At 41.1% G+C, this 18334-nt stretch overlaps 1 protein-coding gene across 4 annotated transcripts in view; it reads right to left on the reverse strand.

Moving 5' to 3' along the window:
- Positions 1-2701: 2701 nt before the first annotated feature.
- Positions 2702-18334, reverse strand: part of LOC131689989 (uncharacterized) — a 320058-nt gene continuing 304425 nt past the window's right edge. For all 4 annotated transcript variants that reach the window (XM_058975419.1, XM_058975416.1, XM_058975417.1 and 1 more), the window contains one exon: positions 2702-17019. In XM_058975419.1, coding sequence (XP_058831402.1) covers positions 13532-17019 — 3488 coding nt within the window. In that variant the 3' untranslated portion in view covers positions 2702-13531. The remainder of the gene's footprint in view (positions 17020-18334) is intronic.

The raw sequence follows: 18334 nt of genomic DNA on the forward strand, positions 1-18334 counted from the left end.
CACATTGATTTTAATAGTCAAGATATTGGCCAAAAATTTTAACGTGCCAGATTCCTTCAAGTTTAGTTTTGGGTAGCTCAACAATTTTAAGAAAAGGTACGGGATACATAAAGTGAAGTTGTGTGGGGAAAATTATCCGTTGATGCCATACCATTTGACCCAATGCGTTGCACAAAGATGGCAGACATTGCTCTAACCAATGGCTTCAAATAGGTAGTGCGATAATAGAAACATGGCAAAAACAGGCTCATTACCCTACTGTGTTTAATTCTTTTCATTTAACTTTAACTTTTATGACTTTTTATTTATAGAAATACATGGGTTAATGCTTAAATATAATTTTTTGATTTGTTTTGAATATATCACGCTTCAAATATACCACGCTAAAATACAGAACGACCGTGATATAATCGAAACATTACTGTACCAAACGTGGCGCTGAAAGCTGCAATCCTGGCATATCCGGACTTGTTCAGAATGGTGCTGCAGAAGTGTCTAGATAAAGGCAATTCCCTGGTGTTGCTGCCAAAGCCAGGGAAGTCACCGGGCGATCCTGCCTCGTATAGGCCTATATGTTTGCTGGGTACTAGGGCATAGCAAAATATTTTTTTCGAATTCTTAAAGGCCCCTCCTATCATTATGTGACAAATGTCAAAGTAACCTCAGATGCCAAATTTCACATCATTTGGACAATTCTAGACTCTCGCCCACTTCGCTTGAAATTTTTGAAATTGGAAATTGTTACAAGAGTATTCTTAATTTTTCTCACGAGAGACATTCATCGATGGCAGCGCCACCTAGAGCTGAAAATGTGAAACTGATGCATTTCTCCATACATTTAGTCAATTTTTCCCATACAAAATTTGAACCATTTGCGGAACCACTTCCAGTGTACCAAATAAGCTGAAATTTTCAGGGAAGCTTATTGGCCACCCAAACTATCATTTTCAGGTGCAAGGTTTAAAATTTCGCACTTTGTACTTTTTTCATACAACTTTGGGCCACTTTAGTGTACACAACTGTCTCATCAGAAGCTGGTGATCGCTGAAATGATCCTACAAGCTACAAGAGAAAAGAGACCAGTGGAATACGACAAATATTAACAGCTGTCTCGATAGCCAAGTGACAGTTGGATTGGAATTTGACAGAAAAAGGGTAGATCGAGGGAACTGGTATGAGTGGACTCACACTCATACCAGTTCACTCGATCTAGGTGAACAGAAAGCATAGAGAAGTAACAGCTGATACAGTTCCTGCCTGGTTATGGTCACTTCAGACAGTACACTCATTAGTTCGAACACACTTTTACACTCTTGTGTCCAGAGTGTGGAAATGGCATGAAGTACCGAAGTCCTTGTCTAACTGAAATTCGCAGCAGCGCAACGGGATATACTTTCGCTTAGTGTGAAGATTATCGCTGCTGAGATGTGTCGAAATCAGGACACATGGAATGTCGTCAGCAGAACTGTGACACGAATACTGTCGAAACACTAGCGAAAATAGCGAAATGAGCAGTAAGAGAAAACACAAATTTTCAGAAAAGGCTTTTAAAAGAAATTTTGAAACCCGGCGACTCTTACTTAGCCCAGTCCTCTTAATGAACACCTACTTAAATGTGCTATTTGACTTGTCCGACACTAACTTAGTGACAGAACTAATGTAGCGCCGGATTGACACTAGCACTATTTGTGTTTCTGAGTAACCCCCTAGTCCAAAATAACACAAATTCCATAACTAATTTAGTTATAAGTTTTTGCCCTTAACGCGCAAACATTATTAAAAACAATTTTATCCTTAGTAAATAAAAATGATGCCGGATGCCGATTGCTGTTAAATAACATATTAGTCAATCAGAAACTAAATGTAACCGTTAGCACCATTTAACCCGCTCTCTATAAGAACCAACTCTTGTCACGACGTATACACGGCGAAACCAAACTGCAGACAGGTTTTTATGGGGAGCGACTAAAATGTTGCGACTGGCTGCATCTTTAAGTTGTTAAGTTTTGATTACCGTTTTGATTTCATGTCTTCAGTATGTAATAGCCTTTTAGAGAGCAATCTCACTTTCCGATGATTGAAAAATAAGACACAAACACAGCGCGATATCCGGAGGGATATCATTCTATACGGATGGTTCAAATGGTTTTAGCTGACTGTCTCGGTTGTACACGGATCAAGAATTAATGGAGTTTTCTACTTAGTTGGGAGTATTATTTTATTTGAAAATAATCAAACAGTGGTACAAACTATACGCAATTGAAAGTCAACTGTAGCGCCTTTGAGGTTTTCCGAAAAATGTGATTTTGAGAAAATCTCCGCTATACTTCACCACATTGTCCTGCTAAGTATCATTGGAATTAAATTGGAAATCAAAACATATACCTGCTCTGCTATTGTGAAGCAGTATTGTATTGAAAGGACGTGATACTTCGGAACGTGCCTTATATGATACCTAGTATTTTGATATCTTCCGGACCATAATGATGGTGTTTTCATAGGTTGAATCTATTTCGAATCCTATCCAAACACCATGCAAATGGGGTAAATTTGGACCATGCATTTGGGAGAATTATGGACTTTTCGTTTGCTCGGGATCGCCAGCTGGGGCGACACATGTGGCCAAACAAATACCGTAAAAATAAGAACAAATATTGGACATTTCTCAACTCACTAACGTAACGATATACAAGTAACGATATTTTTAATTTTTCACTTTTTATTTTACTGAGTATATACTTTTCAATTATTTGCAATTACATAGGGTTTTTTGTTTTTTCTTGTTTTCTGTTTCAGTATTTATAGAGAATATTATTTATATAATATATATAAAATAATATTTTTTTTGCGTTTGCTGCCGCTCGGGTTCTCACTTGTTCCAATAACTTACTTAGCAAAGGGGGTGTTTTTTCTGTTTCTTATACCTCACCTTTCTTCCACCGCGACAACAAGTGGCATCCGTCTGCTTTGACAGATCTTCATTTGTTTTTCTTGCTTTCGCATTTCATTCAATCAATCTATTCTTGTTACGAGAAGGAGAAGGCAAACGGAACGAAACTGGTAGTAAATAGGGATTTTTTTTAAGGGAACGGGGGAAAATTTTTCCGACTTTTTACAACAGAGCGTTAATATAGAGAAACGAGTTTCCTTCGCTTTTGTGTGTGTTTTTTTTTCAGTAAATTTCGCCTAATCAGCGTTGTTTCCTTGTTTGTTTTCATTTGTTTGTTTTAAATATTTATAATTTCATTATATTCAGCTGTGTGTGTCTGACTTATTATTTTCTAATTTAATTTTCTTCTCTCGTTTTGTTGGTACACCGCGATCAACTAGCAATTTGTTATTTATTATTAAGGTCAGTTTTTTTTTCTTCATCCGCTTACGACTAAGAGAGGACTGTTTGTATTCTTTGCTTGTCGGGCAGGGATTGGTGGTGGTGGTGGGGTGATGAGCGGTTAAGGAGACAGGCGGGAAAATGTACAACAGGATTCGGTTTTTTATTGTGTTGAAAGACCTAACAGAAGGGGAAAACGGCGGCGATGGTGCGCCTATAGAGAGAGGAGAGAATTGATTTGTTTCGTGTTTTGTTTTTTTTTTTTTTATATTTACTAGTACTTTTTTATTTGAACAGTTTAATGTTTCCTTGTTTTTCTTGTTTGACTTAAAAAATAATCAGTTTGCTGACTCTTGTTCTCGCAATTACACAGACTTGTTGGTTTGTTCATCTTTTTTTTCTATGATACACAATATACGGGACGTGATGTGATTTTTTCTTCGTAAATGAAGCTGCTTTTAGTAAGTAGTAAGTGTTTTCTTTTACTCGTATTTCGTTTTTTTTTGTTTACTAATAGTACACAGCGGTAAGAGTTTTGATGTGATTTTATTTGCATGCAGAGAAGAGGAACAAGAGGACGCAATTAGACTATGTGAATGGATGGATGAAGAATGGTGGCAGTTTTCAACGAAAATTAAAACACTAAAAGAATATTAAGGTAGACTAGCTTTTGTTCATGTTTTGTTGTAGCTACATGTGCAGAGTCATCTGAACCGGGAGGAGATAAATGCGTTGTTTTCGTTAGTTGTACACAGTAGGCTTGGCGGGAGATATGGTCAAATAACCGCGAAAAGTAGTTTCTTGAGGAAGTTTTCAGGAACAGTAGTTTAGTTTGCGATCGATTTGGTGCAATTTCGGTTAAATTGTTCTACTATGGCACTGGCACTGATAACGCAACGGTTTCAAATTAAGAGGTTTGCAGCTTTTGTGCAAAAGATTTGCATACTGAGGGAGTGCCGGATGACGTTTGACAAGTGTTGCCGTTTAAGTGAATGTGGAAAATTAGGCAAATTTAAAAACTACTACGGTAAATGATCTGTAAAGGTTGAACATAAACTTATTCCAACACTTACAAATAGCTGTAATTTTTTTCCCAATTGACAGAAAATAACCAAATCTAGAACAGTTTCTCTTTGAAGTGTATTGTTTATATCCTTTGAATTTTTAAGGTGAAGACGGAAGTAAACCAATAGGTGTCTTCTTTAGGGGCATAAGGGTTGTTGAATTGTGTGGTGCAGATTATTATTGTGAACTAATGACTCAGCCTTTTTTCATTTTCAAGAGGAAAACTATTGGAAAGACGTTTTTATTATTATTGATCTTTTAGGACAGTAATATATCCAAACTTATGAGACTAAAAGGACCACCAAATTACATCTTCTGATCTGCTATGCATAAATAGTTTGCATATGACACAGAACCATACTGTGTGGGTGAAGATATCACAATTCCCGATGAACACTAGGACCAACGAACCTGTTAGCAAATACGTATGCATATGAAAAAATGGAAGAAATTGTCCACATTGCAGACGCCTGGAAAAATTTTGTGCGCTCATAGAAAATCTGAAACTGTCCAATTGTATCTTGGGAGAAATTGTGAAAATCTGTAATTCAACCGGCGCAAGAGTACTATAAAGGTTCGAGGATCGGTTGACATTGAATACCTAGCACGGATCTGCTAGGAAATTGATAAAAACTTCGAAAAAGGTACCTGATACGACAGAACATGCTCTTATGAGTGGCGTAAATATTTGAAGCTAAGGGGATAGAACGGTCCACTGTCGAATGAATTAATGAAATGTTGTGTTGCTGGACTGTGGCAGCGTCGTTTGTAGACGAAACCATTAGCATATAAACCACTAGAGGCTGTCCTCAAGGAGGATTGCTGTCACCTTCGTATGTGGTTCGTCATAATTAACTTCTCAACGAACTGGAAGGTTTGGACATCGAGACGACATTTCCATCACTGTTACGGGTAAGGATGAATCTATAATTTCAGGCCATACTCAAACTGCTTTAAGCGTGACATTCGGCCCTATTCTGCGCGGCGTGTGACGTGAGACGACTAATCTCACCTCACTCTACGTGACTTTTCTCACCCAATTCATGAAGAGTCACTTCGGGTGACGTGAGACGCCCATTTAACCGCAATGAAGAATCTCACCTCCGAGGGTGGGCGTAGCGTAGTTGGTAAATCGATTGCCTTGTACGCAGCGCACCTGGGTTCGAGTCCCGACCCCGCACACAGGGTTAGAAATTTCTCATAAGAGACTTTCCTAACCCGAAGAGGCGAATGACCCTAAGGTTAAAACCTCTATAATCGAAATAAAAAAAAAATCTCACCTCACCCGAGTCGACTCTCAGAATCGAGCGAAAAAAGTCACGTAAAGTGAGGTGAGTTTAGTCACCCCACGTCACACGCCGCGCAGAATAAGGCCGATTGCAATAATGGAAATGAGAAAATCTAGACCAAATCCTCCAAAAACACCACTTCAATTTACAAGAAACAGGAAAGTCAAACTGCTAGCACACATATAAGGTTAGAAATGTGGCTAACTCGAAAAGGAAGCGAATCGCCCTTAGATTAAAACCTTTATAATCGAAAAAAAGCATATTAAAGGAACTATGGATAAAGCTTTAAAATACTCTGCATGGAAAAATGGGGCTTGAAACCAAAAATGACGCACTGGCTTTACACTTCTGTTTTTAGACTAGTGGTTACATATACTTCAATGGTTTGGTGGTTAAAAGTGGAAAGCAAAAAGGCATGTTTGCAACTATGAAAGGTTCAGAGTGGCTTGTCTGGCAATCACAAGGGAAATGAAATCGACTGCAATAATTGCCCTGGAATCAATGTTAATTCTAGCACTATTACATGTCCATATTAAAGAGGAGGCAAACACGTAATGTCTTACGGATACATAATCTCTAGCAGTATTTACCGGGTGATTGTACGGGGCACTCCAAAATCGTGGACATTGTATCGGAACTGTTACATGGAAACAGAAGGTACCGATTAGACAGAGGTCGTTGATCTTCTATTCGAGGTTGTCATACCTGATCAAACGGGATAGATGAACGGTGGCCATCCAATACCGGAAGGCGTCTTAGAATATCATAGTGATGGCTTGAAACGAGGCTATGGTGTAGGAGCAGAGGGATGCAGATCTTACTATAGGTTCTACACTGTTAGTCTTTCAAGCGGAGGTATGTTTCCTTCTAATTAATAGGAGACGTGACTGTGAGGGCCCGTGATTGATACCTGTTCCCGATAGTGTCTGCCTAGAAGCGACCTAAGGAGCAAAGAGAAGATTATTTTATCTGGTCTGGCTGAATTAAAAGCTCTAAGGTCCTGTTTGTCCACTCCGTATACTAAACGGTAACAGTAGCGGAACGAAGGCTCTATTTTGATTTTCACACTTCAGACATCAAAATGGCATCTAAGCAAAACACTTTACAAGTGACCAAATCAGTTGTCAACAACGTAATGAAAGAGTCCAGTAACGTTTTCCAGGAATATTAGAGCGGGGAAAAAGACAATAAAAAGAGTGACTAGCGTTTTCCTAGCAGAACCTTAACCTCTTTGTCCGAGATGTCGCAAGCAATGTCGTCTACAACCATACTTCCAGCTAAAACTAACTAGCCGAACTGTCGATGTAGAGGAAGGTAATGACTTCAAATCGAGAGGATCAAAACACGATCTCAGAAGTTTTACACAACAACTTTCATTAAGTTCGATGGCGAATGGAAGACGAAATCTACGTCTAAGCATACTTCAAACCGCTTCATGGGCAGGAGTTTTGCACTGCAACCGGAAGGGGAAAGATGGTAATCATTTTCAAGCATATGAAAAGTTTTATTTATATTTATTGTCCGCGCTGAGTGCCTATCACCGACACCAGAGAGGCGACTTTACCATCTGCACTTTAGATATCGGCCCATCCACACATGGACTGGGACTGACGGTTTTGCTTCCCTTCCGAAGGAAGATGCCTCAGAAAATCTCAACGATCTCCGCAGAATTGAAAGTAGAACCACTGGAGTGAGAAACAGTCACGCTTGCCACATAACCACTAGCCCCGTCTTGCATACGAATCTGTCAAAGCTCGCTAAGAAATATCTGATTTGGCAGGCTATTTCTACTTGTGGTTTGAAAAGCGACATTTTCGTTGCAACCAGGGCCGTCGTCAACTTGGAAATTTACGTGAACGAGTGTCTCAGAAAACGCCTTTCCTAAAGCAACACGATTTTTCTTCCTGACATTACTGAAAAGGCCTAGGGTTGGTATGTTGGTGATCCAGTCTACGGAAAACCCTCAGAACACGCAAAATGCCCACCTGAAGCATTATGTAATAATATGTGTTTTTTGAATGTAAGTGTTTAGGAGATGGAGTCCAATATGGTGGCTTCCGGTTACTATAAATCTCTTTGAAATTGCATCAATTGCACTTCGAAATATCGTTCAAAAGACGGTGGTCAGTAGATGACGGTAGGTGATGACTGAAGCCATTTTGAAAACCAAGATGGCGACTTCTGGCTACCACAAAACATTACAAAACTTCATCAAAATGGGTGTCATTTGCAACGGGTGGTCAACTGTCCTTATTTTACAGGCGTTTATTTCGATTTTAAGATGCACCCCTTTATTTCCAATGTTCTTTGTTACAAAACTTCACATGTTTGGAATCCTTTGGATCAAGTTTATTCCTAGAGAAGCAAGTTGTTCAATTATTTTAAATGATCACTTGCTTCTAGCGCTATTTACCAATAGAATGACTTACATGTTTACCCTCAGCGACTGAGAACAACCAAAAGCACTTTTACTCAAAAATGAGTAAAATTTATTGAATAGCTCAATGTGAGATCAGATCAAAATGAGTTCCCTTCATTCGGCTTTGATACTTTATTATTCTGTCTTGTCCCAGTCGAGCTTCTACATGTCCTTCAATAAAACACTGTCCCAGAAAGTGTGCATAGTTATAAACCGCTGCCATTTCGCAATAATTAACATAATTCGAAAACAGGTTGAAAAAAAAGTTCCTCCTCGACTACATCAACGTATATTGAACGTATATCCTGAAGAATACATGAAACTTCGAACCTGTCTGTAGTAAAAGCAGTCCGAATCAATAAGAATCGATCAATCCCAGGTAGCGAAAACTGTACGAACGGATGCCTGACGACAATTCGAACTGTATAATCATGGACGACGAAACCTACGAGAAATTCGACTACAAATCCTTGCCGGGAACACAATATTATACGGTGCGAGAAGGGCAAGTATTGAACAAATCCGAGACATCCATTCAGTTCGATAAATTTAGTGAGAAAGCTATGATCTGGCAAGTTATTTGTGGCTGTGGTAAAATTTCGCAACTTTTCATTACACCTGCTTCGATGAACAGCGAAATATACTTCGAGTAATGTTTGCAAAAACGACTTCTACCCATGATTAGAAGCCACAAGGAAGCCTACTGTCTTCTGATTATATCTTGCGTCTTGTCATTCCGGTAGAATGGTATGCCACCGAGAATGTTACTTTCGTTCAAAAAGATATGAACCATCCTAAGTGCTCGCAAATTCGACCATTTGAAGAATTTTGAGCATTGACGAAGACCATGGTTCAATGGTACCTCCACTGCATTGTCTTTTGATAGTGCTGTAAATGGGATCAATCAATGAATACACCATCACCATGGTCCGGTAGATCCCATATGAAAAATCATTTTCGTGCATTTATGGATTATTGCGACCATTTTATTATGTTGGTTGATGGTTGCGCTATTTGGCATGAACCATATTTTTGAGCTTTTTAAGGGATTGTATGGTGTCTGAGCCCATGAGAATTTGCTTGGGATCTTAGGAAACATATTTCGATAATAAAAACCATTCAACTGTTTTAAAAAGATTGGAAGAAAGTGTCAAAACTTGTAATCAAGATGTCTGTACTGAATCAAAAGAGAAACTTTCATAGGAATATGCTCTAGCTACCCTACAGTCGCGAGATAGAGAGAACACAAACCCGTTAAGCTACTATAATATTAACCGGGTATCTAATAATACTAAAATTAGCAACACTTGTGTTTTACTTTTACTGAAAACTGGGCACGTCCAAACTATTTTTAGCTCTCCGTGCAAATTCTCATTGAAACACCACACAGCCCTTTGAAAATCCACAACCATTAAAACATCATAAAATGCTCTCATTAGCCCTTAAATACAACAGAATATGGTTTTTATATGGGTTCAACCAGACAATAGTTGTGGGATTTTTTACTATTACTTACGCCAGTGTCGGTTTACAAAAAAATAATAAAAATTGCCGGAGTTATGGGCCTTTCGCCAAAACACAAAACCGATGGAAGTGCAGCAGGTAAACCGAAATCCTAACACCAAAATCATAATCATAATTTTAAAAAAGCAATTTCGAGATAATCGAGATTACAATTATATGCTTAATTGTAGTACTGTAACTAGGCGCGATTACAAATGTTGTACCTTTCGATCCAGCTCTTTGGAAACATGAAAGAATGTTCTTAAGGAGTTTTACTTCCAGATAAAATACACTCAGGTTGTTTTACGCGGCGGATACAGGGCGCATAAATGAAAACCGCTTAAATTTCAAAATCTGCGTAAAAAAAACCGCGTAAAAAACCTGAGTGTATACAAAATTTTTGAGTTTTGTTAAAATGTTCTGTGGTCGCCGGAAGCCACCAAAATGGCGTCAATCATCAATTTCCGTCATCTACTGACCACATCATTTCAATTGGCATCCGAAATAATGCACTTTCGCAGTGTTGCATTTACCACAAGTCGCAATGTTAGATTTCAAAATAGTTCCAGTAATTGATTTCCAACCGCCCTTTTTAAATAACACCCATTTTGATGAAGGTTTCAAGTGTTTTTTTGGTTACCGCAAGTCGCCATCATGAATTTCAAAATGGTTTTAATCGCACATTTTCACCAAGTACTGACTATCCCTTTTCATATTGTTTCAATCGTCTTTTTCTGACATCTACAATCTGTCCATTCTTTATTTTTATAACAGTAAACATGCCCGATAGTACTAAAATATTGCCAAAAATAAAACACACTTTTTGCTCAAGTCACCAACATTTTGGTAGGTTCGCCACTTTTTCCCAATCACAATGACTAACTCTTTCGATCTATTAGTCGGAGCTCCATGAAAATTTGTAAGAATGTTCTCAGAGTTTAAAAAATGTGTTTTGTGTTCGCCTGACTTCCTGCGTTAATGGTGTTAATCATCAATTTCCGTCATCTGCTGGCAATAACATTTCAATCGAAGTCCAAAATAATGCAGTTCCAAAGTGTTGTGTTACACACAAGTCAGCAGTTTAGATTTCAAAACAATTTCAGTAATCACTAAATGTTTCAAGTTGAACCCCATTCTCTCCATCCGTACATCGAGCTAAAAACTATCCGGACTGTCGACTTACAAGACGGTAGTGACTCCAAATCATGACGATAAGCAAAACTAGTTGACCAGAGAATGATCGCAGAAGGTGCACATGACGATGCTGACGAAGGTTGAATGCGTAATACAGGATGACGAAACCTACTTCATGCAGACTTTAAGCAGCTTCCTGGCCAGAAATATTATACTTCAACTGGAAGAGAAAAAGCGGCAGAGATTTTCAAACACATTAAGCTATCAAAGTTTACAAAAAATATCTCGTGTGGCAGGCAAACTGTTCCTGTGACTTGTAGAGATACATTTACATCGCTACCGGGACCATCAACCAGGAAATTTATGTCCAGGAATGTCTTTAAAAACTGTGGCCTTTCCTCAAGCAACATAATTGTTCCGTTTTTTGCCGGAATTTGCATCCTACCATTACGCAAAAAAGCCGCAAATATTGTCTAGATGGTGCCCAAGGGCATGAATCCTTCAAACATGCTAGAGCTCCACTTAATAGAAAAATGTTGGCCATTCGTCAAGTGGAATCTCAAGAAGAAGTCAACGAGATGAAGCTCAGGGTAAACTGGTCGGTGTTACGTCACACCGGACTAGTTTAAAGTTTGTATTCCAGCATCCTTTACGTTATAATTCTAAATATATATTTTTTTCTTAATTCTTGATCATTTTAATATATTTCAACTTTGGTGAAATTTGAATGTATCTTAAGAAATTCTTTATCCACTGCTGTCGTTATCGCATTTTTACAGACTTTGCGATAGTCCAATCTGACTTAACACTAACCAACCGGTGTTCTGCGGCATGGGAATTGAGCATAGAGGTTGTGCAAAACTTGATGGAAGGACTCAAATTCGAATTCGCTAAAAAGGAAGTTTGAGTGATTTGTTTCTATATTCTGTGTAAATTTAACTTGCAAAAGAATGCTGATTTTTTTTTAAATTAACAGTTTGACTGATTTATACACACTTATGTTTGATCAATTTTCGATCGTTACACCCTTTAAAGCAATCATCTTATGCAAACGTCATTCGATCCATAGCAAGACCCACGAGTAAAATTATTCAGTAATATTTAGATTTAAGCCACGTGATAAGAATTATAATAACATACCTGATTCGCTTTAATCAAAAACACTTTAACAATTACGTCATGTTCGGTAAAAAAAATGTCAGTCTTTCAAAATTACTTGGCCAAAAGCAGTCAATGCAACAGGTGAAGCTGTGTCGAAGCACATCAAGATAATGTTTATCAGATTTTGCGGACTTCTCACGGCACACCCACTGTGTCATTCAAAGGAAAAACAAATAATAAAACTGCCTCTGCACATGCGCGCTTTCCCTCGCGGAAACCTAAAACCAACAGACGTAAAAATCCCCAACATTTAAAATATTGTCACTTCAGTTAAAAACAAAACGTTGCATATAATACTATAACACGAAATCATCTGCTATTTATTATTTCTGTTCCATCTCCAGACCGAGTTTTAACTATTTCTTCCCTTACTTAAGTGTATGGTTGTATTCTTTTGCTATTATTTGTTTCACCGGACAAAAAACATCAAAACAGTGACGACAAAACGATGACGGCTGCTGCTGCTTTCTCTCTCTCTCTTTCTGTTTTTTAATTGAAATGTAAACGCTCGTAGTGCAGCGTGTAGCGTGCATTGAAGACAAAACGCGACGGATTAAATCATCACAATTGGTTGCATTTCTTTTTGCGCTTCCCTTCCTACTCCCAAACTACTATACTGTACGTACTGCCTGTGTGTTTTTCAACTTATTTCATGCCTAACAACACTCCTTTCCCTGTTTTGCATTTTGCATATTTCCCCTTCTCTTCTCCGGAGTCGGTCTGTGAGCCCGTCCGTCCGACCATCCGTCCGTTCGTGAGTTGTTTTTGCTTTGTTTGTTTCAAATACACACATTTTTGTGTCAGCTCTAATTGCATATTTCTTCCGTTTTTTCTTCTTCTTTTTCGTCTTCTGATGGGGCATATGAGGGCTCTCTCTCTAATTATAGCACACTTTGTTTCGTTTTTGTTTTGCAGAATTGGCTGCAATTCCGGCCTGCTTGCTACTCTGGCGATTACGGTGTCTCAACGGCTGGGAAAAGGTTTCGTGGATGGGACTGTGGTGGGATGGGGCTATATAGGGAAATGGCAATCTTTTCGTTTCGTTTTAAGTTTTCTTCAAGATAGCGATTTAAAAGCGATAAGTACCTACTATACAGATGCGGAGCGAATCCGCCAAGGGAGAGAGAGAAAAGAATTCGATAATGTACAACGAAAGGTGAAAACGGTTTCCGCCTTTTTTGCGGGGTGGCGGCTGAGCCCGATAACGAACCTTTGGCGAAGAGATAGATAGGGGAGGAGAGCAGAAAATCCTTAAATCCTTGTATCTTTCTATTATACACAACTATTTAAATGTCATCAATTTGTTTTCTTACGTCCTAGAATCGTAGCTTTTTTGTGTTTCTTTTATTTTTCTTTAATTAATTAGTAATAAATCGATCACTTGACTGAATTGTTTCGCCTTAATCCTGCCATTTCTTCGCGCTAACTATTTACATCGAGACAATCTACCCAAAAATGGACAAGGAATATTTTACGTTCAGAGCGGGGGGGGGGGAGGTTTAAGGGTAGAAACTCGCCGACACGTGTGCGATTGTGTGTGTGTGTTTCCGTAGATTAATCCTGTAGTCGAAAAAGAGGACAAAAAATGCACAAACTTTACAGCTGCTGCTCCGGGAATCCGGCTAAACTCTAAGAATTCATAAATAGCTTATTCTTATCCCTAATGTTGGTTCGCGAGCTGAGCGCCGGATCTTCCAGCGCCCGGAACCGCACGAAACCTTGCTCGGCGACCAGCATCGACGAACTATCACTACCGCCAGCCGTAGCAGCCGGGGCGATCTTACCAGGCAAGACACCACTCGAGGAACCACCGGAGCTACTGCCACCGCCACCACCACCACCGTTCAACCCATTGATGGGAACGTTCGAGGCGGACATGGTAGGCGAGGAACTGCCGGGCTCTTGATTCTGCGGACCATGATCGCTTCCGTTGTTGTTAAATCCGGTGTAGCTCGAGCTGGACGATTCCCGGGACCGTTTCTTGCTGTGGTAGTAACTCGCCGAGCTGCTATTGTCGTCGAAGTTGTTCACATTGTCCTGGGACGTGTGATCGACACCGACGCCATTAACTATCCGATCGTTGAAGCTTCCCGGGTGGACGAATTCTCCTCCGGGGAGATTTCGCGGAGCCGCTTGCGGGTGGTGGTGATGATGATGGTGATGGTCCGGAACGCCTCGCACGGCTGTACTAAGCGTTTGAGCACCATTGTGATGTCGATCAGGACCGACTACGCCTCGCGGAGGTCGTCCCTGACCTGGCAGTTGTTGTTGTTGCTGCTGTTGTATTGCACCCCGATTGTTGGACGAAGCTGAAGACGAAGCCGAGGAGGCCGAATTGTTGTTGTTGTTCCGCCCGCTTCCACCGACATGCTGGTTGAAGTGCATTCCTCCGATATTGTTCAGGGTACCACTTTTCCGCACACCTATCCGTCGCTCGAACGAATCATTGTAGTTGTTAAAGTGGTTATAGTGATGGTGACCCATCGTGTTAGCACCGTCGTAGCTTGCCTGGCCACTCTTCATAGTTTTCAGGTTCTTCGAGGCCCTGAACTCACCCCGGGAAATTGACTGCGAGGAAGCCGCCTGATCGAAGGACGGCCGTTCGAAATTCTGAAAGTCGTAGTTCCTAGAACTCTGCGGTACATGCACCGGTGGTCCCGCTGCTCCCCTCAGACTCTTCGTGTCGTACTGCGGAGCATTGATCGGTTCCGAATAGCAATTATCCATGATGTCATGGTACTGTGGTCCCTCCTGAGGTTGCCCTCGGTGGTGATGTTTCAACTCAAAGTTCGGGTTCTCGTAATGATCCGGCATCTGTTCGCTATCGTTCATGAAATCTTCGTGCTGGTCGGCTTGCTGGCTGTTGTTGTAGTTGTTGCTATAATTGTGCGAGCTCGACCGCATGCTATTGGTCTCGATCGATCGCTGGAAATCATTCCCACCGGGACCGAGCTGCAGATCCTGATTACTGTTCTGCTCCAAATTCAACGAATTCAGCGCAAAGTTATCATCGTAGATTGGCTTTCCCGTTCGAAGTGTGTACGTGTGTAGGTTGGTATTTGCGTTACAAACCGCTGGGTAATCCGTTTCGAAATTCTCCTGACTGGACGACGACGTGCATGGGAACAGTGCGAAACCACTGGCATTCGGTTGCTCCATATCCTTTTCCCGCTGGATCACCTTCGACGTACCCGTCTTCAGTCCAGTGACCCACGAAAGCAACGCAATGATTACTATCTCAATAAATCGTAAACTGAACTGATAACCCCACTGGAACCAGTTGATCTCGATGTGCGAAGCCCAGAGGGTCTTTTTCGCTGAACCATCGTTTAGGTTGTTGTTCGGCGACAGCTTGACCTTGGTCTGCGAGCTTATACTAATAGCACCGTATATCTGCAGGGCTGCCAACAGAATAAACAATAACGCCGTGGCAATGGTGATGTGAATCGCGTACGAAAGGTTGTTGTAACCATGAATGTAGTTCTGGCTTTTGTGCAGAATCCTCTTCAACAGACGGTACATGTACAGATAAAGGATGCCAAGGGATAGACAGATGAAGATGTAGATGATCTGACAGATCAGCGAAAGAACTCTCGGTGGGATTTGGATGTTGGTGGGACCGTGACCGGGTTGACCCGCTCGGTTACCGGCCATCAGCTGGGCTTGTTTGTGGTAAAACTGCTGCATTTCGTACGATTCTACCAGATGCAGGGTTATACACAGACCGACGTGAACCCCGGACCCAATCATGATCGTCAGCGGACGCAGAATGGAACTGTACCGGTTCGTTTTATGATTGATCGATCGCAGCAACAGAAACAGGATCAAAATCGCGAAAGTGGTCGTAAGGAATGTAAGCGGTAGGTTAAGCAGCAATTCCGAGGTAAACAGGTTAAAGCTAAAGTGGATATTGTAAGCGTCATAGCATAAGTAGAAAATCCGCAGCAAACAGATGATTATGAGGATCAAATGGATACTGATAAAGTAGGATTGTGAGAAAAGATGCGTGAGTTTATCGTAAAAGATGATCTTGAAAATCGAGTAAACCGCCAAAATGGTAAACAAAATCGCCGACAGATACACGTGGATGTTCCAAGCGATCGTCCACGTACTTATGTCCTCAATATCGCTAGCAAAGTTCCTATCATTACCATACCCACTACCACCTAGCTGTCCATCTTCCCCGCTAGTATTCGCCTTGATCATCACCGATTTCAGGTTCAGATTTGGCATCTTCTGCGTGATCGGGGATGACGAGGAAGAGAGATGAAGCAACGAGCTGACCGTACTGGTCTGAACACTTTGCGCTTGAGTTGAGAAAAAATTTCCCTCTCCCTTCTCCGGAACAACATCATCATCTTCCTCGTCATCATCCTCATCATCCTGATCCCTACCACTATTCTCATTACCCCCATCGAAATCATCGCCCTCATCATCACTTCGATCGTTATTTCCCTTATTTAAACTTTTAGCATTACTCAGCGACGTCACCGGTGGGTTCAAGTCGAACGTTGGCTGATTCGGCCTCGGTGCCGATGTCACCGATCTCAGCAGCACGTCCGGAATCGTCTGCGTCCGCCCGTTCGATCCACTCAATATCCTTGAAATCGACGGAAAATGCATCCCATTCGGCAGTATTGCACTGGAGTTCCCATTCGCATCCAGCATGAACTTACTGTCCACTCCGTAACTTTTAGCCGAATCCAGCTTGCTGCTCTTCTCCGACGGTGTGTTCAGTGCCTTCTTCCGCTGGGCATCGATCGATTGTGACGAGCTGGAGGGTCCACCACTGCTCATGATCGGTGGTGGAAGAGCTGCTGCCACATCCTGCGGTTTCTGCGGACCGACCGACCCAGTCAGATCCGGTCGGATCGGAATCCGCTCGTGACCCGGCATCAGGCTAGGCGGTGGCAATGGACGGCGATTCACGTAGCTGCCGGTGTTGATGATCGCACTATCGCTGTTTGTTCCCCGCAGCGTTGGCTTATCCGCGAATGGGTTCGAATCGTTGCGTGAATTTAGGAGAGACTTGAATAAGGCTCCTCGCGGTGGCGGTGAGTACGATGGGATGTCAGCCGGGAACATTGGATTCGTGGGGAAACCTTTCTTGTTGTGACCTGAAAGAGGATGGAAAAAAATCGACATTAGTGACGAATTTGACTTCACTTGTTTAAATTTACAAGAATAAGGATCGTTGTGAACTATTGACTTGACACTTATTTACTCCCGATAACCTACTTATCAATATTCGAGTCAATTGCAAAATAAAAACATTTTCGTTTTCTGCAACGGAAATCGGCAGCCGACCTGCTACTAATTCATGCCGTCTGCTTCCTGTATAGCTTTACAGTGCAACAAACGAAGTGAGGGGCACCAAAATTTACAATTCATAGACCGATCGGAACAATAGTCTGCATCGTGAAGTAGGTAGGTACCCCTACGTCGCGCATTCATTAGCTGTTGGTTGGAACATTCAAACGTTCGAAATGATGTCGGAAATTGCGTGAAAAGGGTACATTAGGCTACTGCCAAATCAAACAGGCCTGTTGAAGGAGAGCCCGCGCGCGCTTTTTCCGTGGGAGCTTTGTTCTGCGAAGAAGCGAAAAAAAATAAACGGAGCAAATAAATTGCTCTACATAATTTCTTTTGTGCTTCTTCCCCGCAGGGCAGTTTTACGACGCTGGGTGGGTAGGGAAACGTATAATAAAACAGTGCGAAAGCTGTGCTTGAGATTTGAAGCGTATTTCGGTGGTATTTTCTCTTACACGTGGAGCATAATACCGACAGGTTTAAATACGCAGTTTAACCAAACATTCCGACGCATCGATTTTTCGAGGGAAGGAGGTTTTATCGAATGCAACTTCCGTTTAGTTCTGCTGTCATTATTGGGTAGGTAAATCGTATTCGCCTGGTGAAGCGTTTCGTCGTACTCGTACAGCAGGGGAATGCAGGGGTGATATCGCATTTGATTTTTAAGAAGCTGTGAAAATTTTTGATGAATTTGTAATATTTCGATTCTTATATGCATTTCCAGTAAAAAAGAAACTAGCTTATTTCTTCAACTTTTAATTCCCTTTTAATGCAGAGAAACCGGTTGTTTATGTACAGGGGGAGTCGCTCTTAAGATATCCCTGTTCAGATAACACACCGCATTGGCGATAGAGTAGTGGGTGTAAGGCCAAGTTCCCTCCAGGTGGTGCTAAACTGCTTGTGAGAAGACGGCAATAGCGACCACAGCTTTCGTCAGATTTATACCGAACCAAGGACGTAGCCAGAAAACAATCTCGGAAGGTGCCAAAGAGTTTTGAAGTAAAATATCGGTTTTCAAAACATTTGCTAGAAACGATGTTCGATACACACTGAAATCTTTAAATACGATTTAAACACCGACGAATTAGCACCTGTCTGCCAAGTAAACACCATTCCTCGGGA

This window comes from Topomyia yanbarensis, chromosome 3 (genome assembly GCF_030247195.1).
Source record: "Topomyia yanbarensis strain Yona2022 chromosome 3, ASM3024719v1, whole genome shotgun sequence".
Taxonomy (NCBI): domain Eukaryota; kingdom Metazoa; phylum Arthropoda; class Insecta; order Diptera; family Culicidae; genus Topomyia; species Topomyia yanbarensis.